The sequence below is a fragment of the Corvus moneduloides genome, chromosome 1 (genome assembly GCF_009650955.1).
Source record: "Corvus moneduloides isolate bCorMon1 chromosome 1, bCorMon1.pri, whole genome shotgun sequence".
Lineage (NCBI taxonomy): Eukaryota > Metazoa > Chordata > Aves > Passeriformes > Corvidae > Corvus > Corvus moneduloides.
Window position 1 is genome coordinate 61,354,216 of NC_045476.1, and position 26,788 is coordinate 61,381,003.

The 26,788-nt window shown below is 43.6% G+C and overlaps 3 protein-coding genes across 6 annotated transcripts in view; 1 reads left to right on the top strand and 2 right to left on the bottom strand.

Moving 5' to 3' along the window:
• Positions 1-5,495, bottom strand: part of LOC116445397 (probable acyl-CoA dehydrogenase 6) — an 87,303-nt gene extending 81,808 nt beyond the window's left edge. For both annotated transcript variants that reach the window (XM_032111998.1, XM_032112003.1), the window contains exon 1: positions 5,357-5,495. In XM_032111998.1, the coding sequence (XP_031967889.1) occupies positions 5,357-5,479 (123 nt within the window). In that variant the 5' untranslated portion in view covers positions 5,480-5,495. The remainder of the gene's footprint in view (positions 1-5,356) is intronic.
• Positions 5,496-5,596: 101 nt separating this feature from the next.
• Positions 5,597-9,256, bottom strand: LOC116445436 (guanine nucleotide-binding protein G(I)/G(S)/G(O) subunit gamma-11). 2 transcript variants are annotated; one of them, XM_032112030.1, is made up of 3 exons: positions 9,146-9,256; positions 8,914-9,017; positions 5,597-6,033 (listed from the first exon to the last, which is right to left on the bottom strand). In XM_032112030.1, the coding sequence occupies exons 2-3, from the start codon at positions 9,007-9,009 to the stop codon at positions 5,908-5,910; spliced, it is 222 nt and encodes a 73-aa protein (XP_031967921.1). In that variant the 5' UTR covers positions 9,010-9,017; positions 9,146-9,256; the 3' UTR covers positions 5,597-5,907. The 2 variants fall into 2 exon arrangements, with proteins under 2 accessions (XP_031967921.1, XP_031967923.1); XM_032112032.1 differs by lacking the exon at positions 9,146-9,256 and having other exon boundaries at positions 8,914-9,130.
• A 3,078-nt stretch (positions 9,257-12,334) lies between these two features.
• TFPI2 (tissue factor pathway inhibitor 2) lies at positions 12,335-22,061 on the top strand. Of its 2 annotated transcripts, none has more exons than XM_032112018.1 (5): positions 12,335-12,638; positions 12,729-12,908; positions 13,368-13,547; positions 14,784-14,957; positions 17,329-22,061. In XM_032112018.1, exons 1-5 carry the CDS (start codon positions 12,557-12,559, stop codon positions 17,427-17,429), a joined length of 717 nt encoding a protein of 238 aa, XP_031967909.1. In that variant the 5' UTR covers positions 12,335-12,556; the 3' UTR covers positions 17,430-22,061. The 2 variants fall into 2 exon arrangements, with proteins under 2 accessions (XP_031967909.1, XP_031967902.1); XM_032112011.1 differs by having other exon boundaries at positions 12,340-12,638; positions 17,326-22,061.
• Positions 22,062-26,788: the final 4,727 nt, after the last annotated feature.

Here is a 26,788-nt window from a genome sequence, read left to right on the forward strand (position 1 = left end):
AATCTGTTACTGCACTGGGTACCAAAGACTGCAGTGATCACCAAATACAAGAACAAACTGCTACTAAATGAAATTTTCCCCCTCTCAGAGGACAAAAATAGTGGAGGAACCCCTCTCTAATGTAAGAGTTGGCAGCTTCTCATTGTGTAATAAAACATACCTGTACTCATCTATTTTTACAAGACCTGATTTTCCACAGAAAAAAGCATGCACTTACTTCATAAGTATTCTGCCATTTTGCCTGGTCTATTCATTTGTCAGTATCTAGACACACTTCTGTTTCAATCATCGTGTTTCTTCCTTTTCACTGCAACACAATTCCTTGCAACACACCTAATAGATAGCAAAGCTGATTACTGGTTCAGAAATTTGAATACTGATTATCTTTTGGTCCCATACATCTCGCTACAGTTGTTACTTCAGGAAACCAAAAAATCCAAACCCTGAATGAACCACAAAGTTTTTGCCAACATTTACTGAAAGCTTCAAATATTACAAGTCTGCCAGTGAGTGTAGAAGCATGTTCTGCCCTCCACCCCATGCAGCTGCCAGCACATCTGGGAGCCCCATTGCTGAAGCAGAGAGGGCACACATCATCACCATATTAAGAAAATGAAAGGTTCAGGCCACCACCCTGGAGTTGAGCCCTGCTCAACCATTTCCTGAGGAATGAGATGGCTAGAAGGCAGCTCCAGCTGGGGAGGAACACACATGATCCCAGCCAACACCTTCTCCCTCCCTATGTCATTTTTCCAAAGACAGTTGCAAAGACGAATCCTTCCTGTGCAGACCTGAGTGTCTTGGCAGTCCCTGCACACTCACAACTGGAACCCCTTCAACTGCCCTATCCAAGAGTATGGCAGAAAAGGGAGGATCCTAAAATCTGTGAAAAAGCGAGTGCTGAGGGCACAGCTATTCCTAGGATCTGAGGGCAGATGTTTTTAAACCAGGGTAGTCCTACAAGATCAAAAATGGGTGCTGTGCCAATCTAGGCACTGACCTTGGACAAGCCTTTTGGATGACTGGGAGATCTGGCTACTGGCATTGAGTTATGAACGTTATCCAGACTACTTGTATTGAGTTATGAAAGAGATACAGAACTGAGCAAGTGACCATCTTTTTTTGCTCCTTCGAGTCATACTTTCCAAAACAGAGATGCTGAGTTGAGATATAGTGTAATGTCCACTAGAGGCTGGGATGTTGGGGCTTGGGTCCTCCTTCTGACTCTGGGTTGCATCCCTGCAGGAACAAAACAATTTATCTCACTGCAGCCTACACCATCACATCTGAACAGCCATGCAAAACCAGTATCAACCCCAGTGTTTACTCAGTCATAAACTGCTTATTAAGACACAATTTTAGTTGTCAGAAGTGCGTAACTGTATTACCTAATCAAACGTGGCAATGATAAAGCAATATAATAGCTAGACCTGAGATGCAAAAATATCCACTAGGCACAGTTCTACTAAAAACTGTTCACTGAAAAGTCTAACTAGATACAGCGGAAATTTGTTCTAATGTTAATATGGGGCAGGCAAAAAATCCAGTGTTAGGACACAAGAAGTGCAATCTCAGATGTACGCACTACTCTGACACCAAATAACAAATATGAGCACTGATTACAAAATTGCCTTTATTGCACTTTTGCTACACAATTGAGCATTTGTACAGAAAGTGACTTTTTTTCCTATTATGAGAAAAAGCTTTTTAGAGAAGTTGGTTGAATAAGCTAAAGCTCATTTTTTTTTTTCTCTCCTGTTCACCTACACTGATTCAAAAGCACTTCTTGGTAGGGCACTAGTAGGTGTACTGGATGGTCTCTCATATTACAGTGGTATATCCCAGCTGCCTCTTCCAATAACAACAAAATTCAATCATGAAGATCTCCTCTCTGATAAATTGCTACCAAAAATTCTTGGCACCAGCAAGGGAGTTAGACCCTAAAGGTTTGTGTGATGTTTCTGTAAGGCACAAGATGACAAAGGCTACTGCAATACCCCAGAACCTGGGAATACACTTTGCTTCCCTTAGACAGAAGGGCAGCCAGTACAGAATCTGTGAGCCTTACCAGTGCCACATCTGTTTTCTTCCTGAAGCTTTTAACTCAGGTGCATGATAAATAAGGTTTTTAAATGACAGGTGCAAGTCATGTATTTTTTAGATTCAGCTGTGTGTTTTCTCTCTTCCAACTTAGTGAGAAACTAACGTTTAAGTGATTTTTTTGTAACACCAGCAAGTTACTACTTTGCTGTTCTATAAGAGGGCTTTATGTTTTCTTACAAAGATAAACAAACCAACTCCATCCAAGGTGCTCCAATGCTAATAGTGGTCACCCTTCAGTATTTTGCAGGTAGTCAGAAAGAGTTTTTTTGATGGAAAATTTATAGAAATTTTACCAGAAAGTTAAAGAAAGTGTCAAGATTAAATTCAGATCCTGCGTGCTCTAATATGAAGAGACATTAACGCTCGCAAAAATACATATATTATTAAACAGAAACTCATGACATACAAGCCAAGAGTAGCAAATAAAGTAGCATTGTCTTTTGGGGAGTCTCATTGTCACAGGGGAAATTTTCATCCTACAGACACACAACACAGTGTAACTACACCCAGTCACCACTGGGCATAAAATTAAATGTCATTGATGTTACACGCAACTCTAGCAGAATATATGTCAAATTTCCCCATTTCCCAAAGTTTCTTACTACTAACGCCAGAGAAAAAAATAGCAGATATACGTTCTGTACGTATATGAATACTGCTAACATACACACACAGAATAAATTTAATCTCTTTCCTTCAAATCAGTTATACTAATTACTGAAGCAAGCTGTAGGATATCAGTGTACTGCAAGCACTGTTCAACAAGTTAAGCAAAAGCTACGTTTTCAATCTCCAAGAGGAAGGGTGGTGACCTATAAAGTTGTAAAGGAAACCACTCACAGGATTATTTCAATACCTGTGCTAAAAACAGCCCCCTAGAATTATAAGAGTCTCTTCCTCATCCTGCTCAGAACAATTGGGAAATTATAGATCATTTAAAGAACAATAACTTAACATACTAAAAAATAAAAATTATGGAAACAAACAAAAACACCAACCAACCAGTTCTCACTCATGGAATTGCACTGCTCATTTCTCTGATTTCTCTGGTACTTGCGTTTGGATTTAGCTACTGGAAAGGGTGCCCCAGAATACATAACATGTATACTTAAAATGTGTTGCAGGTACTGAATGGTCATTCTCTCCCAACGACTTTGGGATTTATCCTAAAGTCATTGTCACAGGCTTAACTTAAGCCAACACAAACACTGATTGCTAGAAGCTTTGTGTGAACAACATCAGACTGGATTTGACATAAATAGTGATTTTTCTTTTTTTCCAGTATGAAATCAGATCAAATCTAAAATAAGTGCTACATAAACATTTTTTTTAAATACAGGACAACGAAGAAGCAGCTTTATACTGTCTACTGTGATTTATTCTACAATATATTCATCACAGGGCTGCAAAAAATGTAGCATCACATTCCCTCTTAGCCCGTGATGTAATTATCTGCACTGAATCCAGCAAGGTAGAGCATATTGTTATCTGCACTTCAGTAGGCATGGGGGGCATAAAAACAAGGGAGGGGAAAGTTTTTGCACAAAAAAGCATTGTGTCACAGAGCTGAGCAGCAAACACTGCACTAGCAGACACTAATACAGCTACTTCCCCTGGCATCAATAAATACACAGCTGCAAATACTCGAGATACAAAACAATGTGAAGCTTAATCTATACATGACAAAGAAGCGGAACTTACAAAATCTTCCAGATCACTGCCTTCACAAGGTCTGGCCTTTTCCTCTGTATTTCAGGACACCAATTTTTTTATTATTATTTTTATTTTTTATTGATTTTATTAATACAGCTGTTGTCCCTGGGCAGGTAATGAAAAGCAGTGTGCCAGGGAACAAGTTCATTGGGCAGATATCTCTGTAGATACACAGAAATATGAAGGCTCTCTCTAGACAGAATCAGCACAAATTTGATGCAATGGTATTAGCTACGAAATTCTACACTATTAGTCCAGGTGAGAGAGGAGGCTTCATTTCCAGCTTTTTCTACTGGTTCTTTCTGTAGCATCTTATTTCTGTTTCGCAAAGAGTCCAGGAATTTAGACTAATGAAACTAATTTACTAAGAAAGTGACAGGTCATGCATCTCTTTCCATTCTTGCTCAGGTTTCTTTTTTGTAAGACAGAAGATGCATGCACTTCTCCCAAAGCTCAGTGATACCAGATCTCAGTGATAGAAAACCTGACTAATTACACTGGGTTTGGGATATTTTATCACTGGTAGTGTGACAGTTAATGCTTGAAAAAACAAACCTGAGGGAAACATCACATGACTCAGAAGTAACTCCACTATCTTTTGTCCACAGTGAACTGGAGAAGAGGTGAAATTTGGAAAAAAATAAGTTTTTCCAGGGAAATATAAGATTCTGCAAGTAATTTTTAAAAGCATCCACGAAAGATAGGACAGCATTACTCCAAACTCATGTAAAAAAGTCAGTATCTGGCAATGCAGAGCATACTGTTTAAAAAAAAAAACTACAGCAGAGCACTGCATGACCAGCTAGAACTTGGAAACTTGCCTACAGGTCAATCTGAGATGTCCTTACATTCCCTATCGCCTTCTTCTGAACCCATTGTATGTTTGTTCTTACTTGGTGGCCACAATAATCCTGTTTGGCCCTTACAGCAGGTACTGAACTCCAGCGCTTTTCTCAGTGGTTCATAGGTTAAAGGTGGACGTCTCTTTCCCACCGCTGCTCGGCCCCGCAGCGGGCACCACACCAGGGCTCCCTACAGCCAAACCGGCTGATTCTCTGGCTTTGGCAGGTGCTCTTAACAGTACCACGGCGTCCTACAGGTGACATTGACCTCGCTGACGGGAATACACAGAGTTCGCCGGCCCTACTGTCACTTACAGGTTGCCATTTGGCATTCAATTTACACGCTACGTTAGCAGAAGCGTTTCCTTTTGACTGATGATTTAGTCTCGCAGGAGCCTCCCATTATGTGTCCATCCGTGCGCCTGGAGAACGGGCGCCGTGCCCGGGGGCTCTGCTCTGCAGGACCGAGCCCCCGCTCCGCCCGGGGCAGCACACGCAGGGCAGGGCTCTGCCACCCCGCGCGTCACAGGCAGGGAACACACGGTTCCATTTCTGGCCTTGGCAGAGGGAAGTTTACCTATTTAAGCACACCCCGAGCCGTTCCGTCGGCTCGCTGCCCTTGCCCTGGCTCGCTCCCCGCACGGGGCGGCGCGGCCGGGTGTCCCACGGTCCCGCCGCTCCCTGTTCCCTCTCGGTACCTTCCTGAGGGCCTCCCGCAGGTCGCGGTGCTGCGGAGTGCCCCCGGCGTCCCGCGGCCCTGAGCTGCGGCCGCGCAGCGCCGAGCCCAGGCGCGCCCAGCGCCCGCCGCCCCGCAGCGCCATGGTCGCCGCTGGTCCTGCTCCCGAGCAAAGGCCGGGGCAGGCCCTGCCCCGCCCCGTCCCGTCTCGTCCCTCCTCCCGCTACTCTCGCCCCTGCAGCAAGTCACGGCAGCTCTCGGGTTACGGGCAGGTTTTCTTTAATGCCAACGAACAGCCATGAAGCGACCGACAAGCGGGTGGCGAGAGGGCCCCGCGCAGCGACAGGGGCCGGCCACGCCGGGGAGCGGGACACAGCCGGCCCTGCCCAGCGGCCGGCGCGGGGCTCGGCAGCTTTCGCGCGGGTTTCTGTATTTTTGTAAGGAGAAATAGAAAATAAAAAATCCGCTCCTGTGCTCGTTCGACACGGACCGGCGGCGGTGGAGACACGCTAGTGACGCCCTAGGGGTACAGGAGGAATGTCTGCTCCGGGGGCAGGCGCGGGGTCCCTTCTCCTAAGCGATGACACAGCCTCCCTTCTCCTTGAAGGGATTCTTGTCCTCGGGAACCCCCTTCACCAGCGGGTCCTCGCCCGACCGCTCCTCGATGTAGTTCTTGATCTCTTCGGAGCACTTGGACACCTCGAGGGAAAGGACAGAGAAGTGGTTGCGTTACGGCCGTGGGGAATGTACATCAGAGGAGGAAACCCGTGAATTTACATTCTCTCTCATTCGCCTCTCCGCCAAGCATAAAATATCTGGCCACAGCACTAAGCACATGCAGACTCAGCTTCCTTCCTCTCTTTTCACATCCCGATACGCACAGAACATGTTCGTATCTCTGAGAATGTAAACGCCACTCCGAACAGCAGTTCCTGCATAGTTAAACGTATGTTCTTCATAATTACCAATCTAGTTTTATTAAGCTGTGGATCACGCTCTCCCTCAGCAGCAGCGTGACTTATGGTGAATAGTTTCAAGGTCAGTAACTTTGAATTCAAAGTGTTTATGACTTTATGTGTTTTTCACAAACAAAACATTCAACAATGATTTTTCAGTGGTAATGCAAATTCTTACTTTGCAGTTCTGGTATAGCAATGATGCACCTTGAATAAGAGCCTAACTAGGAAAGACAATTTGTTTGCTTGTTACCAGGGGTTATTTCAAGCTATGGTTAATAAAAGAGCCTATTGTGTTATGAGAGACCATAACACTTCCCATGGCATTCAAAGGAAACTAGCACTGATGTAGGTAAGCCTGCACAGAACCCACCTATGGAGAAGAGGTGTGTTTAGTTTCTGTTCACTGACACAGGAGCACATGCAGCGCACGCGGTAAAGGGTGTCTGTGGAGTCTGAGAGTGCACAAGGGAATGTCTGGGGCTCCTGAGGCTCCTTTTGCACACACATCTCTTGCTCCGTGTCAGCAGAAACTGTCCTTTGATGCTCGAATACCTCACATACTGGAAGATACCCTCCTGCTCTGTTCCTATCTCCTCCCTTCTTACCCGCAGTCCCTGCAGCAGCACAGCTGTGCAGAGTCAGCAGCAGGAACCAGCTGTTGGCCAGGCCACTAGATGATTAGTATATCTAATTTAAGGCCCCTTGCCTCCTCTGTTAATTATACTTTATTTCAAAGGTAAAACTACAACAAAAGAACCAACAAATACCTGTTGTATCACAGACAACAGAGCATGGCCTGTGCAAAACTAGGCTTTAAGCCATCAGAAAGAACAGAGTTAATTTCCAGTTAAACAGTGCATAAAATAAGATCTAGCTGCCTTAGAGCAAATAAGAAGCTGGGCCTACAAATCCCCTTACACGTCTTGTTCTTCCGTGCATTACAAACTTTGTTCATTCAAATTGGAGCAGCTTACACCATAGCAAAGTTGCATGCCAAAGTATATGCAGGATCAGGGGTTGTTTTCCTTCAGCCAGCACTGCCAGGATAATTTTCACTTATAAGAAAAAAAGCTTGCTTAAATACACATTTAGAAATTTTTATTCATTCCAAAGGACACTTCCTTTTTATTCTGTAAAGGTGCAAGTGGGGGTCAAGAAAACTTTGGCTGAAGTTTTTACTTTTGGTACCAACAGTAATATGGTTTCTGCATTTTCCTGTTTCTGTAACACCCATACAGGTCCCAGGGGACTGTGGCAATTACAACACAGATTTCATTCTCACAATGAAGCTTCTGTTACAATGCACTGGTGAAATTGAGCATGCTGTGTGTGCTTTACTACAGGAAAATTGAAAAATATCCATTTTCCTAAAGTGATCAGGGTTTTGGTTTATTCCAAAGATGTAGACAAGTATTTAAAATTATTATTATTTTGAAAACTTTACATCTTGCAGAGTGTATTTCAGTCGTCTAAGAACTCTCTGAGAGATTATATAGATATCTAGACTAGTCGGATGTTGAGCCCTCAGTACTGATGGAGCTTTAGACTATACCACAACATCTACAACCACTGATACCTAACTCACACCTAAAACGTAACTCTGCCATTCTTATTTTCTGGGCTGAACACCTAGACTGCAGCATAATCAACATGACTAATGCTACTGATTCCCACATATAAATGTATTTTTTGTCCTAACTAGAAGCGTTTATTTACGTGCAGTTTGCTTCTGCTTGCATGCAGAATTAAAGAAAAAAAAAGAAAAAAACTGAGAAAAAAGAATATTAGTTTCATCGTGGAGCAAGATCAGTTCTTCACATCTTTCATCTATAGAAAACGTACAAAACCATAAACCTTTAACGGGAAAGTACTCGTGGAAAGGAACAATCAGTGCAAATGTCTAAATGTTTCTATGGCTCAAGGCTGGGTGGATCACGGCTCGGCACGGGCGGTCCTTTGGGTCCTGCCCTCCGCCCGGGCACTGCACAGCACGGGAAGCGGGGTGGGGGCGCGGGCGGCCGAGACCCAGCTACGGGCCAGGGCAGGGTGTAGAGCCGTGACAGGGCTCCCCTGGCTTCCCAGGGTAGGACCACCCCTCCCCTAGCACCAGCACGTCCCAGTGCGTTCTGCCTACAGAAGAGGGGGACAGAACGCGACGTGCTCCTCCCTCGCCTGGCAAGGCTGCCTTGTGCCGGCCTTGGGCGCCAGGGACACACAGGGAGAGGAAGTTAAGGGATGCCAAATCCACCGGGAACAGCCGCGGCGGGCAGGGCCCTGCCAGCCCCTCGGGGCGCTTTATCCCAGGGGTGATGCGCTCCTTCCCCCCGGCTCCACAGTCACCCCCGAGAAGGACCGGCGCTCCTATGGGGTGTTAGCGGTGCGGTGCCAACAGCGCCGTCCCGGGCCCCTGACCCAAAGTGGTGGCAGGAGCCGTCGGTGCAAACCGCGGGCGTCCCAAAACAGCCGGGGCTCTACGGACGAGCGGCTCCCCCCCGACGTGCCCGGGGCCGCCTCCCGAGCCCCCGCACCGCCGCCCGGGGAGGAACGGGCTGCTCCCCGCTCCGCACCCGGCCCCGCCGCCCGCCGGGCAGCTTCAGGCCCCTTCTCCGCGCCCGCTCACCGGCTGCCTTTCCAGCTTGACTTCTTTCCGGAGCTGCTCCACTTCCATTTTCAGTTTGTCCTTCTCGCTCAGGTCCTCGATGTTGATGGCTGGCATCGTCTACACTATCGAAGCGCGCAGGGAGTAAGGACAAAAGGTTACGTCTGGGCAGCGAGGGCGCCGGGGCCGGAGCCCCCGGGCGGTGGCGGGGCTGTGGGACGGCCGCCCCCGGCCCGCCCCCGGGCTCACTCACACGCTGCCGGCCGAGTTGCCCCGCTGCTCGGTGGCGGCCGCTTCCTCTCCGGCGCGCCTGCACCCCTGCCCCGCGCCGCTCCGGCCTTTAAACCTGCACGCTAATCCCCCCTAACCGGATTAGAGCCCGCCGCTCGGCCCGGCCCCGCTGCCGGGGCGTTGACACGGGTCCTGCCTGCACAGGGAGGTCCGGCCGTCCCAGCAGGAGCTGGGAGCGGGAAAACCCTCCTGTGCTGACCTCCCCGGCCTCATCCTCTACAACACCAGTGCGGGGCAAGAGCAGCGAGCTCGGCTGGAGCTTCTGGCCCAGCAGTGAGATCTTTCCCCTCAGCACCTTCTCCTCACGCAACTCTCGGCCATAGAAATGACTCATGCTCTGTGCCACCAGCATCCTTGGGCTCTGTGTTCTTCTGCCCAGCGGCTAAGGCAGAAGCAGGTGGTGTGCATGGGTACATTCCTGAATACTTGTGCATTACAACGACTTGTGCATAACAACTGTGTGGACCAAGTAGAGAGGGGAAGGAACCACTCCCATGTCAAGTGCCCCAGCAGGCGGCCAGCCCGACAATGCCACACATAGCAACTTTTTGGTAGGTATGTCTGCGAAGCAGAATTGCAACTCTGTGTAAGAGGGTTATTGTGCCTGGTTAGCACAAAGGGTCTCTGGAGACATGGAGTTATGACAGGTGTTGAGGTGGAGTACTCAATGTAAGGGAAGTGATGCATTCAGAAGATGCAAGGAGTTAGGAAATTCTTCTGTGGTTGCATAGTTTTGACATCTAGATCCCAAAAAGGATTCTATGCTTTTAGGAACAGAGTGGCACCTCCATGCATGTTCGTACAGCACCTAGCATCTCTCATCCTAGCAGCTGCTTTCGTACAATAGCAATGGAAGCAGAATTCAGGACCCCTGAGACTGAACATAGCTCCTTTCTCCTCCTCTCCCTACTCACCAGATGTAAGCAGCTGTCAGCAGCATGTAAGATTTACATCTTCTCCAGCACTGCTCCTGTAGTGCTCTTGGGGTTTGTATTCATTTTACTTTAGCCAGTTCACTAAAATCAGTTTCTCTTCCTCTCCCTCTGGCTACTATCTCCCCCTCCCCAGCTGTTGGTATGCACTTTCTACATCCTCATAACCTACACTGACAGCTGCATTCCCAAACCCTACCAGCTGCTGGTCCTGGGCCAGTCAAAACAGATGGAAGGAACTGGCTGGCCAGAGACTCAGAGGAGCCCCGGCTGTTGGTGGGAGCAGAAACACTGTGGTGTGGAGAGGCAGAGAGCATGTGATGTGGTGGTGGCAGGTGCAGGAGTGAGCTGAAAGTGGGCTCTGGCACACCACTGATATGGTTAGGGTGGGAAGAACTTGGTATCCATAGCTCTGTAATGGAAAGCCTTCACTGACCTGTCTGCTGACATGACTAGCTCTGCAGATGGCAGTCACAAATGGGCTTTCTATCACTTGCTGTGTAAACTTTTATTGTGGTTCATATATTTTTACAGATATTTACCTAATCTAAGTTATAGCAAAGGAGAAGCTGAATAGCAGCATTGATGGATAGGTGGCTTTAACTCAGACTTTGATTTATAAGTGTCTGTGCACAGAGGAAATGGAAAATACTGAAAATGGTGTTTGCATTATACCATTCACTTTGCTGCTATTGTTTAAAGCAGTATTTCAATTACTTTCTTTGCAATTCCAAAAAATGTGATGAAAACTAAAGGACATCAGTCGAGGACATCATATTAAAGAACAACATAATAAAATCACTTTTGTTTCCCAATATTAGAAAGATGACCTTTTGCTTTCTTTTGGAAATAGAAAAAGTATGTGGTTGTTTTGTTTGTTCTTTCCTTCTGGAGGGACATAAGATTTAATATAGCTGCTCTGCCTAATAAGCTGAACAAAAGCCCTAAAAATGAGGACACCTGTTAGTAACAGTTGTAGCTGTAAGATTCTAAAGCACGGCAGATATATCCCATCATGATGACTCAAGCTGCACCAGGGTTTATTTTCTTGTCACTAAAGCGCCCACTTATCTTTTAGCTACTGGAGATTCTGAAAAAAGGCACAGTTCTGAAAAACAATGGAAAGAGGTACCATTCATATCCTTTCAGAAGTCACGTAGGTGGGGTAGGGATTAGATTTGCTCCTTTCTTGCCTTTATGAAAAATAAAATGATGTCAGAAAACTAGGTTGTAATCGTCCACAAAATAAGGAAAGCGGAGAACCCGTGGAGAGAAAGTCAGTTCAAATAATCATGATGCTCCTCCTTACAGCCCGTATAGACTGTGGCTTCTTTCCTGCAGGCCACAGATTTCCAGGGCCCTGTATTGTACCCCATCGAGGGCAGTGCCTGCCCGCAGGACTGCGGCCCAATGTCACTGTAAAGGGAGCAGAGAACAACAATAGGAGATCAGATTAGTTTGTCGTTATCTATGGAGAACACGCCTAATTTGCAGCCACTCTTATCTCTCACTATATTCAGTCTGAGGAAAACACTAATTAATGTAATGTCTCTAATAGATTAGAGAGGGAAAGTGTGATGCTGCTGCTCACCCCCTCCTCCCACAGACCACACCCCATTGCCTGGTGGGGTTAAAATCTGCAGAATAAGACAGGTCATTACATTTCCTGAAATCCATCTCTCTTTGCACTGGCCAGAGGTGTTATCCATTCGGCCCCTCGGGTTTCCCCAGAGTCCAAGCCCTCTGACGATGCCTCGATTTTCTCAAGTTCACCAGCGTTTTACACAACGGTAGTAAACTACTGCCGCGCGTTTGTCTTAGCGGCACCCGCTACGCAACCTGTAGTCGATCCAGCTGGATCAGGACCTGCAGCAGGCTCAGCGTTTGATTTTCGGTGCCCCACCGCCCTCTACCCGGAGCCTCTGAACAGGGAGCGGCCTCGGGGGGTGGGGGGTAGGGGACAACGACGACGTGGGGAGAGAGAGGGGGCTTTCGCTAAGTGACCTGTCCGGATTTCGCCGTGATTTACAGGAAATGCTCTTTGAGCATCATCCCGTAATGTGAGTGGGGCGGGGGGTGGACCCTAGCCAGCTGCTCGCAGCCCCGGGAAGGAGGCCCCTGGGCTATGGGCGGCGCAGCCCTGCGGGGAGCCAGCCCCGGCGGCGCCCCCAGCCCGGCCCCCGCTGCTCCCCTCGACGGCGGCGGGGCGGGGTGGGGCGGGGGCTGCGGGCGCTCCCCGGAGTCCCGCATCGCGCAGCCTGGCGCGCCCCGGTGACGGCCGGGTCAACGGAGAGCTCCTGACCCGCTGAATCACCCTCCCCTCCCACCACCTGCGCAAGGAGGCGGCCCGGGGAAGCCGCCTCGGTGCATATAAAGTGCTGCCGTCGGAGCGTGAAGCGCTGCTCGCTGCCGGGTCCTCGTTGTCGCCCGCCCGCCGCGCCATGGCCTCCGGCCGCCGCCTGCCGCTGCCCGCGTTGCTGCTGCCGCTGGCCTGCGCCGCGCTGGCCCAGCGCCCCCTCACAGGTAGGAGAGGGCCCTCGGTGGGACCCCGCGGGGCCGGGGCCGCTTCCGCCGGCGCGGTGGCCTTAGCCCCGGTGGCTGGTGTCTCCGCAGAGAAGCAGCGCGCCTGCCTGCTGCCCCCCGACGACGGACCCTGCCGCGCCTTGGTGCCGCGCTGGTACTACGACCGGCACACGCAGAGCTGCCAGGAGTTCACCTACGGGGGCTGCTACGGCAACGCCAACAACTTCCTCACCTTCGACGACTGTGAGAAGAGCTGCTGGACCATCAAGAGTGAGTCCAGGGACCGGCAGTGTCCCAGAGGGCCCCGGGGTGGCAGGGGGCTGGAGGGGACACCGGGGAGGCTGCGTGGCTTGCGGGACGCTTTGCACCCACTCGATGTATCATAGAATCTTAGAAACAGAGAATTGTTTAGGTTGGAAAAGACCTTTAAGATGATCGAGTCTAACTGATGTCCCTCCTGCTTGTTGCAGCTTCTTGCTGATGTCAAATTTCAGGCAGAAAATCCAGAGTGAGATGGCCCAGAGATGATGTGTGGAATTGATCTATTAGTACCTTAAATGTAGTTTAATATTGCACCTACTTGCTAATCAATGCATTGGATTCCTCCAGTAAAATGCAGGTGGGACAAAGTGGGACTTGCTTGCAACTGAAGTAATAGTGTATTGTCTGCAGTAACATGTGAACCATGAAGAGGTGAATTTACAGAGGATGAAATTATTTTTTCTGCAGAAGTGCCCAAATTATGCCGGCTGGAGGCTGATGGAGGACCTTGCAGGAGTTATCTAAGAAGATATGCCTTTAACTTGAGCTCGATGCGGTGTGAGGAATTCATCTACGGTGGCTGTTATGGAAATGGCAATAACTTCAGAGATTTGCAGTCTTGTATGGACCACTGTCTGCCAGAAAAAAGTAATGGTTGTTCCAAATTTTTAATAAAATAGATGGTTTGAAAGTGATATGAAGATGATACTTTATTTGATGTTTTTCTCTGAATACCCATACAGTGGTATATTTGAAGACTTGTGTGAAGCAGATGTTTATATTGTCCACTTTAATTTTAATATGTTGTCTTAGCTGTTACTGAAAGAACAAAAATGCTGTGATCTTAAATATACCCACAACTATACCCAAATAATTTCTTTACTTCTAGAGAGGTGTATCTGAAGGGAAATTATAAGGTTGAAGATCTGTGTTGAGGCAGATGTGTCAGAGATTGTGTCAGTCACATTCAGAGAAGTGGTATTGTAATATAAAGCAGAAGCACCTTTCTAAAATTCAGGCCTGAGAGATGGTGTTAGGTGGCTCAGGTTTTTGGCACTCAACAGCTCTGCTTCTGATAAAAGTGTTTTGCCTGACGTGACTCTTCACTGTCTCTCTATTTGAGCTTTAAATAAGAATGGTGGTAATTATGAGCAGGGGACTATAACTAAGTTTTGGTATGAACACCAGGTTCATCATTTGGTATGAACATCCAGTTCAAGATAGGATCTTTGAAAATCTACCAGAATGTATGAAAGCTGTTACTGCCTAAGCTTTATTAGTGCTTGATGACATTTATTTGTGGCTGATGACAGATTGTCAGCATTTTCTTAGGTGAAAGCTGAATTATTTCTCTTGCACTTCTAATGAGTTGATAAGGGGTCTACAGCAGGAAAAGTAAAATTTTGTTGAGGCAAAAAGAAACATGCTCTTGAGGAAAGTTGTTGGATTTGTACATTTTGCTGCAAGCAGAATTTGCTGGCAAAATCATAGCAAAGTTGTGCCTTTTTTTTTTTCTACAGAGGTTGTTCCACTGAAATTATTGCTATATTCCTATATATATGGAATAAGATTATATAAAAATCTTAGCTATCATATGTGTAGCACCACAAATGGGGAAAGCAGATGAATTTCACTTATGGGATAATAATCCTGTTTTCTGGGATGGTTTGTTGCTTTCTCAAATGCACAACTCACCGGAATAAGATGCAGAAAGTCTCTGAAGTCATTGGTAATAGTGTCAATTCAAGGGGAAAAAGAGCTGTTTAGACACAAAATTTATAGCAGGGTCAATTTTAAGAAGCCATTTACAGAGATTATGTAATTTTTTTTCTCTCTCTCTTTTTTTCCTTTGTCCATTTTTCCTTTGTCCTTTTTTTCCCCAAGCTGGCCCCTTGCTATGCTATAGCCCAAAGGATGAAGGACTGTGTTCTTCTTCTGTGCCTCGCTATTACTATGACTCCAAGACTAAATCATGTAAAGAGTTCAGATATACTGGCTGTGGTGGAAATGCCAACAACTTTGTCACTGAAATGGACTGCTACAATGTCTGTAGAAAAGGTAAGGGTGGTTTTTTTGTATTTTGTCAGTCACAAGCAGGTAAAGCAATCCACATACCAGAAACAAGTGTTCACAGTGTTCTTTTATTCACCTTGGCTTGCTACAGGGGTATGCTTTTTGTGTTTTGGACTCAATGTTTTCGAAGGCAGGGAAAATTGAAATACAATGCTAAATCCTTCTGGCAAGATCAGTGTGATGTGAGGTGGTTACACCATATTTGAATGAAGTATTGAGAAGGGCACACAAAAAGACTAAGCCTGCTTTCTAGAGCCCACAGGGAATCAGTCTTCAAACTGTTCAGTACCTCCATGACCACTAATTAAAATATCATTTTATTCTGGATAGTTTTAAATAGGATTAAAGTCAGTTGTGAAATCAATTTACTTTTTTCCTTTTCATTTTCAGAAGTTACCATCCTACCTCAATTCCCTGTTGCCTACTCATATTTCCTATTCCCATTACTAAAGACTTTTGCCTCATCAGTTTTGCTGTGTCAGCTGTATCTGTGGCTGTGGGGGCAAAGCTTGGAATGATAATTGATTTTTTCCTAATGGTTTTACTCAAACCAGCTAATGGCTGTGTTTGTAAATCAAAACAGTTGTGCTTTTACTTGCAGTCATATGTTCGTACCAGCTATTGCAAGTTTTAATACTCTAGTTTAATTCATTTGATATGAAAATAAATGAGAGAAATAGAGAAATGCATAATTGTATGTTGTTCCCCAGAACACTTAGGAAACAGACATAGCTAGTATTTTAAAAATTGATACTAATGGGAAAAAAATTTAAGGCCATATCAGGCATGTACATTGCCTTTGGGGAAAAAAAAGGAAAAACTAAAAAGTAGTTCTGTTTTAAACATAATATGCACAAGGTCTGAGTACTCAGTATTGAAGTTGTGTAGTCAGAAGCCTTATGTTGGGAGATGATTCTTCAGTTCTGGGCTGGAAATCCAGGACTGGGGCAAGGATTGCACCCTGAGTACGGTCCTCAGAAATAAAAGTACTGCCTGCCAGTTAGTCATGACAGCAGTATTTCTGTGGATGACAAGTCTGAGTGTGTCTCTGCCATTGTATTATGAGAGAGTCTCTAATAGTATGTTAAGTTTATCGGAGATGCTTGTGATTATCTAATTCGCATTCATTACTACCTGTGAAGTGGTAGGGCCAGGCTCCAGACTGGAGTGTGTAGGGAGAGGAGGAAGGAAACTGCCTCTTCAGCGTCTCACCTCCACACTGCCCCTGCCAGATTCACCTGGGGCTTCTCTCTTCCTCACCTTTTTGTTGTTGTTGTTGTTGTGGAAGAAAGAAGTAAGGAAATGCTGTCTGTCTTATAACTAGAGCACCAGATAGCCACATGTAAAGTATCAGTTACAAGCTTTTTCATCAGCTTGTGGATTTCACAATTCAATAAGGCTTGGTACAGCCAAAGACCAAAGTTAAGGGCATAATTAGTGCTAATTAATGTTGTGCTATGCATATTCATTTCTGTGGCTTGGCACTGCAACATTAGGCAAATAATTCAGGCAACTTAAGCCACTCCTCCTCTTCTGCTTCCATTATTTCCTCCCCAGCATCTTTTCTGTTACCTTTTGGAGTCTCGAATTCAGTTGACCTTCCCTGTGCAAATATGCAACTGCTTGTTAAATTGATGTATAGTGTTTTGAGTGAAAAGGTTTGTGATGAATTTCATTTTTAAAAATTTATATTAGAAAAGAAAGCAAACACATTGGAGTGACAGCAAAAGAATTGGCAACTGGCCACAGTGGCTCTGCATGCTGGTAAATAGGTAGCAGAAAGACAAAGATTTTCAGTCAAGACTGCAGAGTACTTGTTTTCTGAACGGCACTCACACAGTTCTTGCAGCCTTTGAAAGCATGTCTGGAGTTAACTCGGACTGTCTTAGGCCACTCTGCAGCTTCTGTGAGTTTTGTGCAGAAACTCAAATTTTCTTTTCATCTCTCAGAAACACTGGGTATTTTTTAACCTTTACCCCACTGTTCAGACAAATGTAAGAATAGTTTGGGATTTTTTGTTTGGGGGGGGGTGGTGTTTTTTGTTTGTTTTGGGTTTTTTTAATAGATGGCAGTGTATTTAGTTCCATTCTGCTGTCACTGCAGGACAGCTAGATAAGGCTTTGATGCCTGCTCAGGAAAAGAGCAACAAAGTAGGATTCCAGTGCCAAAGGTAAACACTCTGGAGACCTTAGAGTGTGAGAATAGGGAATGCAGAACACATTTTACAGTTTCTGATATGTTTGTTATTATTGGACAACTGCTTGAACAGCATAACATGAAAAAAAACCAAACAATAAAGAGTAGTAACAGTTTTGTCATGCTGTTTCCCTAACTGCTTCCTTTGTTTTTTTAGCAGGAAATCAGAAACCAAGGATCAACAGGCCAACAAATGGGTTCCGCAGAAAAATAGTGAGAAAACTGATTAAAAAATCTCAGACGTATAACCCAAAGTCTTAAAGCTGATGTGCACTTGGATGTTTGAAACACTTTTTGTTGATTCCACTTTCTTCTTTTGTAAGATATTTTTCACTAAGTTTTATACTGACATAGTTCTGTCTTTCAGGACTGCTTTTTGTGCAATTTACTTTTTTATAAGGAACTGCATTTAATAGAAGAATGAACCTAAGTTTGGTTTTTCTCTCTGTTGTCTTTGCAATACTACTTTGGAAAGACAGGTGTTTAGAGTTCCATGTTTTTATGGGGGGAATATTACTACTGCCTTGGGAGAGTATTTCAGCTGTTGCAAATCAATTAAAATTTGAAAAATCAATTGTCTGTTAGTATAACTAAGGAGACTACAACACTGAAAAGCTACCATGGATTTTTAAAATTTTTTTTGCATCCTCTGCTTACTAAAGAAAATGAACTTTTCACAAGTGTGTTCAGAGGTTTATTGCTCTGCCATTTACGTACTTTGGCCCTATCATTTAAATAGATTGTCACTTACAGTTAACATTCTTAGTCAAGGCTTTCAGAAGCTGTCGTAACAGTAAAAGAAGTACAAATTTAAATGCAGCTCATCCCACAGGAAAGAATTTGGAATAGGGGTGCCTTGATAAACACTCTGACAAAGGCAATGAATAAGCTAGTTGAGTATTAAAATAAAAACATGGCCATTACTTTTCATGACATCTGAAATTTTTGCTGTTACTCCAGATCCTCATATGGCATTAATCAGCATAGTTTTACTGATTTTAATGGAGCTATGCTGATCACATCTGCAGAGGATCTTGATATTTGTGATAATGCAGTAGCTGTTAGAGCAGTAGAAGTTTCTGCAAATTTCATCTACAAAAGAGTAATCCCTCTTTTGAGGCACTTTTATATTTCTTATGGTAGGTTATGCCTATGGTGATACTTTTGCACATCCTTTTATGTTTTGTATTTTAATCATGCCTGAATTTCAGTTAATTTCACCTACAATGTTTTCTAAATATAAATTGGTAAGTAATGTTAATAAAATGTTTTTTGTGGGGAAAAAAAAAAAAGCTTGTTCTGTCATTTTCCTGAATGAGTTGTATAGACCAATATGTGTAATGGAACCTATAATTTGCTGATTATGACTCTAACAGAGTTGTCTCTTCAATCATTTCCTTACACTGAGGTCTTTATTTGAAGAAAGCCAATAAATTGCATTGAGGTTATTCATCCCCAGAAGTTTTGTAGCTCAGCTGGCTCTCTCGAAAGACCTGCTCTCAAAGGGGTGCTTAGTTAAGCTGATTGTCTGCTGCTGGGTCTCCTGTTCGATGTTGCACTATATGAATAGCTTTTGTGTGGGTAACAAACTAGTTGTTTGAAATGACATTGGCTTTCAGTTAGAAAAATTCAGGCGTGTGCTTTAAGCCTATTTTGGAGAGGGAACACGATGGGCAAACTAGTCAAGATCTTCTTACTAATATTTCTATCACTGCCAAATTTCCAATTAAAGCAGCTCTCTGTGCTTGCCATTGTCTTTCTACCACTCTGTTTCTGGTTCTTGGTCTTAAAACCCCTTTTTATTTTAATCATCTCTTGCTTAGTGCAGATGAATGAGAACACTGTAGCAGACAATTGCAGGTAACTAGTGACAGAGCTTTGAGTGCTTGTCCCATGCCAGACCTCTTCTCTTGGTAACCAGCCTTCAAATAAAGGGGACAGTATAAACTCCCTGGGGGAGCCAGGGTACGATATCTATGGACATTGCCCGTATTCCTTCCTGTGGGTTATGAATTTTGGCTGTCCTGTTTACAGCAGCAGCCCAAGGCATCCTCTGAATATTTTTTCATACCTAATGCTAATGTTTAGGGCTGTGTTTATTTCATGTTCTGACCATGGCTTATAAAAACACGAGCTTGTTTAGGAAGTCAGAGTTCAACTTAAACATGGTGTTTAACTGTAGAGGATGGCTGTCTTTTAACAGCAACACCATGGGGTATAATTTTTGGGATCATGTTTGAGAAATTACTATTACTTCTTATGTCTCTGGGTCTTTGACTTTCATAGGAGTATCTTTAGAATGGGGTACAAAAGTGGACCTAGGATTTAAAGGGAGTCCCAAGTCTTAGAGCAGCTCCACTCTACTTTCTGATGTCAGAATTGGGTGCCTTGTCACACATCATAACATGCCCTGAGCAACGCAATACCCTGCTCATGTCCTGGAAAGGATCCAAGAGTTTGGTACTCTTCTGTTCATGCCAGCTCAGGGTCTCAGCAAGAGCTGTCTTGATGTACCAGGGTGCTGCAGTGGCCACTGCAGCCCTTTATAATGCAGCTGTTCCACAGGCACTTTCTTTTCTTGCATAAAAATACAATTTAAAGTCTAAGGGCTTACTGCTAAAGTATGCAGTGAAATATCATAGGTTTGGGTTTTAATCCCTTATCTACCTGGTATCACATAGAAATTTAATGTAAACCATAATTTTCACAGGGTTTCCTAGTGAGCAGGCTGTAGAGTATTCTGGAGGAGGTGGGGCAGGGAAAGGAGGTGCTCATGGAAGTTTTTTCAGTTCCTTATTGAAGCTATTACATAAATTGTACCATATTTCCAGGTAAATGCCTTCATCTCTTGTTTTTTGGTTGGTTTTTTTTTTTTTTAGCTACAAAGAATTTCAGCTGTCACTGTGCTGCTCTGCTTTGTGTTCTTAGTTTACTATCCCTTCAGACTACTGTGACTTTGACTAATCTAAACACTTGTCATCTACAGCCTTTTATATGATTCATTACTTACTTCCTTTTTCAGTTTGCTGATGAAGCAACACAGGCCCGAGGTTGGGCCAACTGTTAGTGTTTTGCCACGTTGAAAATTGATGCAGCCCATACCATCCTGCAAATTAACTTTTATTATAGTAGCCAGTGTCCAGCATCTACTATTGTGTGTCACAGTGCAAATTTCTACTGTAGAGGAGGGAAGCAGTGATTATAATCAGTCAGGTTTGCATAGGCAAACTGCCACTGAAACTCCTGACTAGTGATTTGCACAGGACAGTCATACCTGCCCCTGAAAAGTAGTTGCTGGAATAAGCAGATTTGAATAAACTCCATTGCAACATCATTGCTCTTTAACTTTCATTGTGACCCATTATTCCAGATAATTTCTTAGAGATATCTTGCAAAGAACTGTATAAAAATTATAAAAATGAAAATCTGCACTGATTCTTCATCGTAGGTCTTCATCTTTGTATTTCAATGGAATTTTAAATGTCAAAAAGAGAAAAGAAAAAAAATTAATGTGGAACCACATAATATTTTTATTGATAAGCTACATGATGGCAAGCAGAATTTCACCACATATAATTTTAACAGCGATTTGCCCCAATAAATGGCTTTCTCACAATTCCATACTGTAGTAGCAAACTGACAATGAATTCAGCTTGTATGCCTGGAGTCAGATTTCTGATTACCAGAAGCATTCCTGTTTCTCTGTCACTTCTCATCAGTTGAGGAGGTAGAAAACATGGAACTTTTTTTAGAAAGAAGCATTTGTTAGAAACAATGGGCCATGTTAAAAAAAAAAAATTAAAAATCCCTAAACTTGTGTCTCAGATCAGAGGTGAGAGATTTTATCCCAAAGCTTGAAGTCAGCCATATGGCTGAGGGCAGCTGTTCTAACCCAGACAGGGAAAAGAAATCTGTTCTGCTAGAGAAACACTATTCAGCTATGACTATGTGAATCTGGAAGAACTGCACTGTGGCTCTGCCAGAATTATTATGCATTTACATCAGTGTTATTGAAAGCAAAATCTGCCTCATTGTCTTTCTAGAAAGGAAGACTATCACTGGCAATAATTAGAAAACAGAAAAACTTGCTTCTGTTGAAGTAAGCCTCATTTTTCATTGTATGGTGGTCCAGTACAATAATGTCTGTCATCTGATAAATTACTTAATTGCTGAGGAGAAGGGGTGTTAATCATAGAATATAGAGCCTGATGAACAGCAGTGATATTTAAAAAGTAATATATGTAAACAAGATACATAAAAGCATTAGCCACTGGTGTGATCATGAGCTGTGATTTTCAAATAAATGCTGGAGAAATGAGCGTTCCCAGCTCATGTGTGAACTATTTATAAAAGAGAGATAGTTCAGGCAAGTTAAAGACTAATCTATGAAATGTAGGACATTGTATCTATTATGTGGGAATAAAACAAGTCACTTTTAATGAAGGTCCCCTTTGTACTGGCAGCGCTGACCATAATTTCAGATGAATATGGACAAAACTGGTGCTCTTCCAGACAGATCGGATTAGGCACAAAAGCACACACCTGCTTTTGTGTGAAAAGGTTTTAAATGCAATTGCAACTCAAAGCACATCACATTGTCTGACTTGGTGGGGCTGAACTTCAAGCTGGTGACCACACAGGAATCTTAAGCCTTATTGTTTTCCCAGGCCAGATCCTCATTAAAGGCCTTAATATATTAACTACAGGTTAAATGCTGTATCTGCCAGCTGAGTTACAATAGTTTTGCTCAGTGAGCTTTCTTGGAGGTAGGGCACTGCTCGGGAAGTTTGCAGCAGCTTTTCTAAGATGGCAATGCCTGTTTACATGTTTTAAAGCTTAGTGTGAAATGCAGTAATAAAGCTCATAGTATCTAATAAATGCATATGAACTCTATTGTCTATGAGATTTTTTTCTGTGTATGGGAAGCAAGATAAAGAGAATGGATTATACTAATAAAAGCTATTTAAAGAGTCAAAAGAGTAGAGCGTGAAAAATACACCACATTACCAAATCAGAAAGCTTTGCATTGTTACCGTAATTTTCAACAAGGAGAATCTTGATTTTTACTGATGTTGAAACACTTAATAAAAATGCATCTGGTAGAAAGTAGCACAACTGGCAAAGCTTCCCCCCCCCCCCCCCCCCTAAAAGTGGGAGGGAAGTCTAATGAGAAAAACAGTGATGACAAATGGTATTTACTGCTCCCTCATGCATCCAGGCTGCTGCACTGGAGCACAGGGAGCCTGTACAATTTCCGCTGTGCCATCCAGAGGGATTCTACCACGATTTCAACGAGAGCTGGAGTGAATCCAAAGACTTAATAACCTCCTTTTAAGTGCAGAAGCATGATCTTGCATAGATCAGTGCTCCTCTGCAGCAGCACATGCATCTGCTTTACCTGAGATCTACTTCTCCAGTGTTCATCAGTGAGTGCAAGCCAAAAAACAAAGGCTAAACAAAAAATTTCCAATCTTTGTTTCAGTGCCCACAGAGCTTCTGCATGTGATTGCTTGATCTGGTGGAGCAACTCTCATTGGTTTACTTCAATATGTCTTCAAATAGGATTCGATCTAAAACTGCTATGAAGCCTATTCTACAAAAATATTGGGAAATACCTGTTTTAATATTGAAGGCATTTCCTTGATTCAGTTTTATCAGGGTTTGTTCCTTCCACCTTTGCCAAGACTTCTTTTTAAATCTAAAACAGTATTCAGATAATTAGATAATCAGTTTATATTGAAGGAGGAATTTAGTATGGTTTAAATTCATCATATAGTTTGGATACTCTTCTTTCTGATATAGTATACACTAGTAGGCACCTAAGTGTCCCTTTTGTACTGGCAATTAAAATGAATTCCTTAACTGGTCTCATAAGAGCAATTTTGCATCCTTCTAGTGTGAACTAACCTAAGCAATACTCAAACAAAACTGTACAGTATGAATAATGTAAGTTCTAATTATCATAGAACCTTTTAAAGCCACAAACACTAAAATGTAGTGAAGTAGAGCTCACCTCATTTTGTTTTCCAATTTTCTATTTTCTTATTTAATAGGAGACTGAAAAAAGATTACAGACTGTGCTCTGCAGTAATGCAGATGGAAAGCTTCTCTTGAACTCCAGATATACAGTAAAGAAGCTCTTTACAAACCTATTGCAATAGAGCTGACAGAGAATTATCCAACTCTATTGCCTCATTTTTGTATAGACACCCGCAGTTTTTCTATCCCCAACAGACTGAATTACGCCTTTAAATATGGCAGTGAGCACTCAGTAGCACTTAAGTTTCAGATTTTATTTTTTCTCAGTTTTGAGAAATCTGACTTCGCAAAATAGCTTTCTGATTTCAGCCCAAAAAGTGTTAGGGAGGAGCATGCTGAGTCTCAGCTGCAGAGGGCGAGGCTGCAGATCTCAGAGCCTCAAAATGCCCTCAAACTATTTATTGCTGAAACCCTCAGCTCTGTGAAGTACTGACAAACAGCTCAGATGGCTTTGTGGAGAGAAAAGAGGTAGGACTCTCTTAAGCACTTGAGAAGGGTAGATCAGAGGAAAATAAAATAATCCCAGCTCTTGCATGGTCCCTCCTAATCACAAGAGACATTTTTGAAAGTTGTGCAGTGATGATCTTTCCTTGGCTAAGGAATCCTGGGCTGGAAGGAGGAGGGGAGAGCCTTTTTTGACTCATCGCACTTCCTTCTGTTTTGCCCTCTTGAACAGCCTCTGCCTGCACCATGTTCTTGAAAAAGCCAAGAGCCACTGGACCTGACCATGTTCTCTGTGCTTATTAGCCAGATGGTCTGAGCTTTCAGTCCAAATTTTCCAATAAGTATGAGTGACTGTCTCAAGTGAAGAGTAACATAAGGCTGGAAATGGAAGTAAGTTTTCTGAGGACATCACAGAAAAACTAAGGATACAAGTGAGTCCATCCATCTGGGCACCCAGAGCACTTAGGATTGCGATTACACGGGGAAATCCCTATTGCCAGTGCACGTCACAGCCTGTGCTAGAAGCACCACTTTGATTTGGGGAGGACATCTGTCCCAGTGCTGTGCAGGGCCAGGGGCAGCTCACTGCCAGGGACATGAGCTGAGAGGTACAGAGCAAGAGGAGCAGGGCCTGAAGAGGGACACAGCACTGAGTGCATCACTCTGGATGGGGGTGGGGAAGTGGCCATGGGAGGGGGAGAGCAGGAGTGAACAGGGGGCTTCCACCACGCGACCTGGCCTGCTGGGATGCTGAGGTTGGTGACAGAGCCCTCCTTCCCTGCCCCTTCTAGCAAACCCATCCCACTGTCTATTCTGTACAGTATGCTCTGTGATAAAAGCTGCATATTTTATTCCAAGGAACAATGTTGATTTATGTTCTTGAGCGCTACATGGCAAACTTGTTGGTCATATGTTCATATTGCAGCACTATCATACACTAGCTAATGTACAAGAAGCAAAATAAATTAAAAAGCAGCTATCTGGACTCTCAGGTGGCAGCATAGGGGATTAATAGAGTTTTGAAATGTATCTCTGTAGTCAGCAACATCCTAAAAGGTAGCGTTTTTTACCATCAGACAACAGAAAACATAAAATATGATAATTTTGTTTTCCAGCTTATGCAATAGATCTCAGCTGCAGTGAGAGCTCCATAAAACACACTAAAGCATGATTTTTGAGCTTTTTGAACTGGTGGATAACTGTGACAGCTTTCTCTATTTTATTGCTTTCAAACAAAGCAGATGTGAAGAGAAATTGCAATGCATAACTAAATCCATACCTAGCAGTGGATTAGTGGGGCATTCACTCACTATGGTTTGATAATGTCTCTTTCAGACGCTTGGATAGTCACACTCTGAAACATAATTAGGACTCAGTCTTCCTGTGTGTTACTTCTGCTAAATTTCCATTTAACAGTCAATGTTCAAGAAAAATGCTTATTTTCTGAATCAGGTGTGGGATTGCTGCCTTGGCTCAGTGCACAACCTTATGGGATATGTTTGGGCTGTACAATGTCCCCTTTACTAGTAATGCAGATTTTGCAGTCTGTACTTTGGTCTCTGACATTTCTTCAGTTTTAGTAATGAAGAAGAATGAAAAGGAGGTTGTTGGTGAATGAACTGCACAATCTTTTATTTGCACAGAGAGTGTTTGTATAGCTGAAGGTGAAAACAGACGGGATCAGGAAACAAAGATTGCATTTGCAAAGGTTTGATTTGTGGGATTTTAATAACTGCATAGCTTTCTAACCTCTATTTATTGAGTTCCCAAGAATTTCCCAGGAGCTTTTAAAAAAGTGTCTAGGGCTCCTTATCTCTGTCCTTGGACATTTATATCTATATTTATTAAGGTAAATACCTTTGAAAATCTGGCTCCACCTCTCATTTTCAAAGTGGTTGAAGACCAGGTGGTTCACAGTTCATGCTAAATGTCCTGCTCAGAATCACACAACTTAGCATTGCTGAACATAAGACTCTTTCTTTTCTTGAGTACCAGGATCTCACCGTGCAGGTTAGATCACCATGAAAAGGGTGTGCATAATTCTGCCCATTAGGTGGGCAGTTGTGTAGAATGGGAAAGCTGAAAAACAGGAAAATAAGTGAAAAGTGCATGTATAAATGGCTGACTTGGTGAATTGGCCAGAAATGAGTGGCCAGAAATGGTCGGAGGCTGAGCCAGATCCCAGTCTCTGCTGCCTTCTGCTTTTGAATGTAAATTTGGGGCTGTGAATTTTGCAATATTAGGAGTTGCCCAAAATGTAATTGATTTGAATAAAGAAGAAAAAAAATTCCATAAATGCTGCAGTATGAGAAAGCATCAAGATGTGAACCATCCCTGTTTTCAGATTTGCAAATCAGAAACCTGTCGGGCATTTTGTGCAATCAAAACTGCACCCTTTTCCATTCAGCTTTGATTTATTAATGAGAAAGCTCCCATATCATTCCCTCTTTCCATGGTTGCTGGCCCTATCTGCAGTTTCAGATAACAGAAAAGAAAACTTGCTGTGCCAAAGATGGCAGTGATTATAATTTTCATTTTTTAACACAGTTATCATTTTCACATTTCTATTTTATGTGTTTTTGAGTTCTGAAATGAATCATACATGGAAAAAAATAGAACACTTTATATTAAATCAGTCTCAGAATGACACGAAAAAACATCTACCGCACCCTGTGATTAATTCATTAATCCATCTTTCAAAACAAGCGGTCTAATTAGCTTGCAAACAAGAACATGACGCACATGTGGCTCTTCAAACAGTGTTGACATACTGAATAGTTTGGATTCCTGCAATACACAGCCTTTCACTTGCTACTTCCAGTTCCAGTAAGACCTAAGACCAGAATATTTTTGATCTCAAAGTTTACTTGATGCACAGTAGGGAATGAGCTTGTGGTCTGTGGCTGGGGCACAAAGAACAGATTATTTGAAGAAAGTTGATACTTCAAGTGCATCTGAGTGGCAGTCCTGAACTGAACACAGTTGACTAAAAAAATATGCAGATGGTAAAAAAATCTGAGTGCTATTGTTTGGCCTCTTCATAAGAACCAAAACCCAACTGATGGCTCATGCCATATATATGTATTTGCATACATGAAAGAGAAGGAGAATTGATGGGAGCAGACTGTGAAGATTGC

Bases quoted from the DNA above. Each gene is read 5' to 3' on its own strand.
- LOC116445436 (XM_032112030.1), bottom strand. From the start codon at position 9,009: ATGCCAGCCATCAACATCGAGGACCTGAGCGAGAAGGACAAACTGAAA. The intron at 6,034-8,913 runs GTGAGCGGGCGC...CTTTCCCTCGAG, and splicing joins TCAAGCTGGAAAGGCAGCCG to GTGTCCAAGTGCTCCGAAGA.
- TFPI2 (XM_032112011.1), top strand. From the start codon at position 12,557: ATGGCCTCCGGCCGCCGCCTGCCGCTGCCCGCGTTGCTGCTGCCGCTG. The intron at 13,548-14,783 runs GTAATGGTTGTT...TTTTTCCCCAAG, and splicing joins CCACTGTCTGCCAGAAAAAA to CTGGCCCCTTGCTATGCTAT. The intron at 14,958-17,325 runs GTAAGGGTGGTT...TTGTTTTTTTAG, and splicing joins CTACAATGTCTGTAGAAAAG to CAGGAAATCAGAAACCAAGG.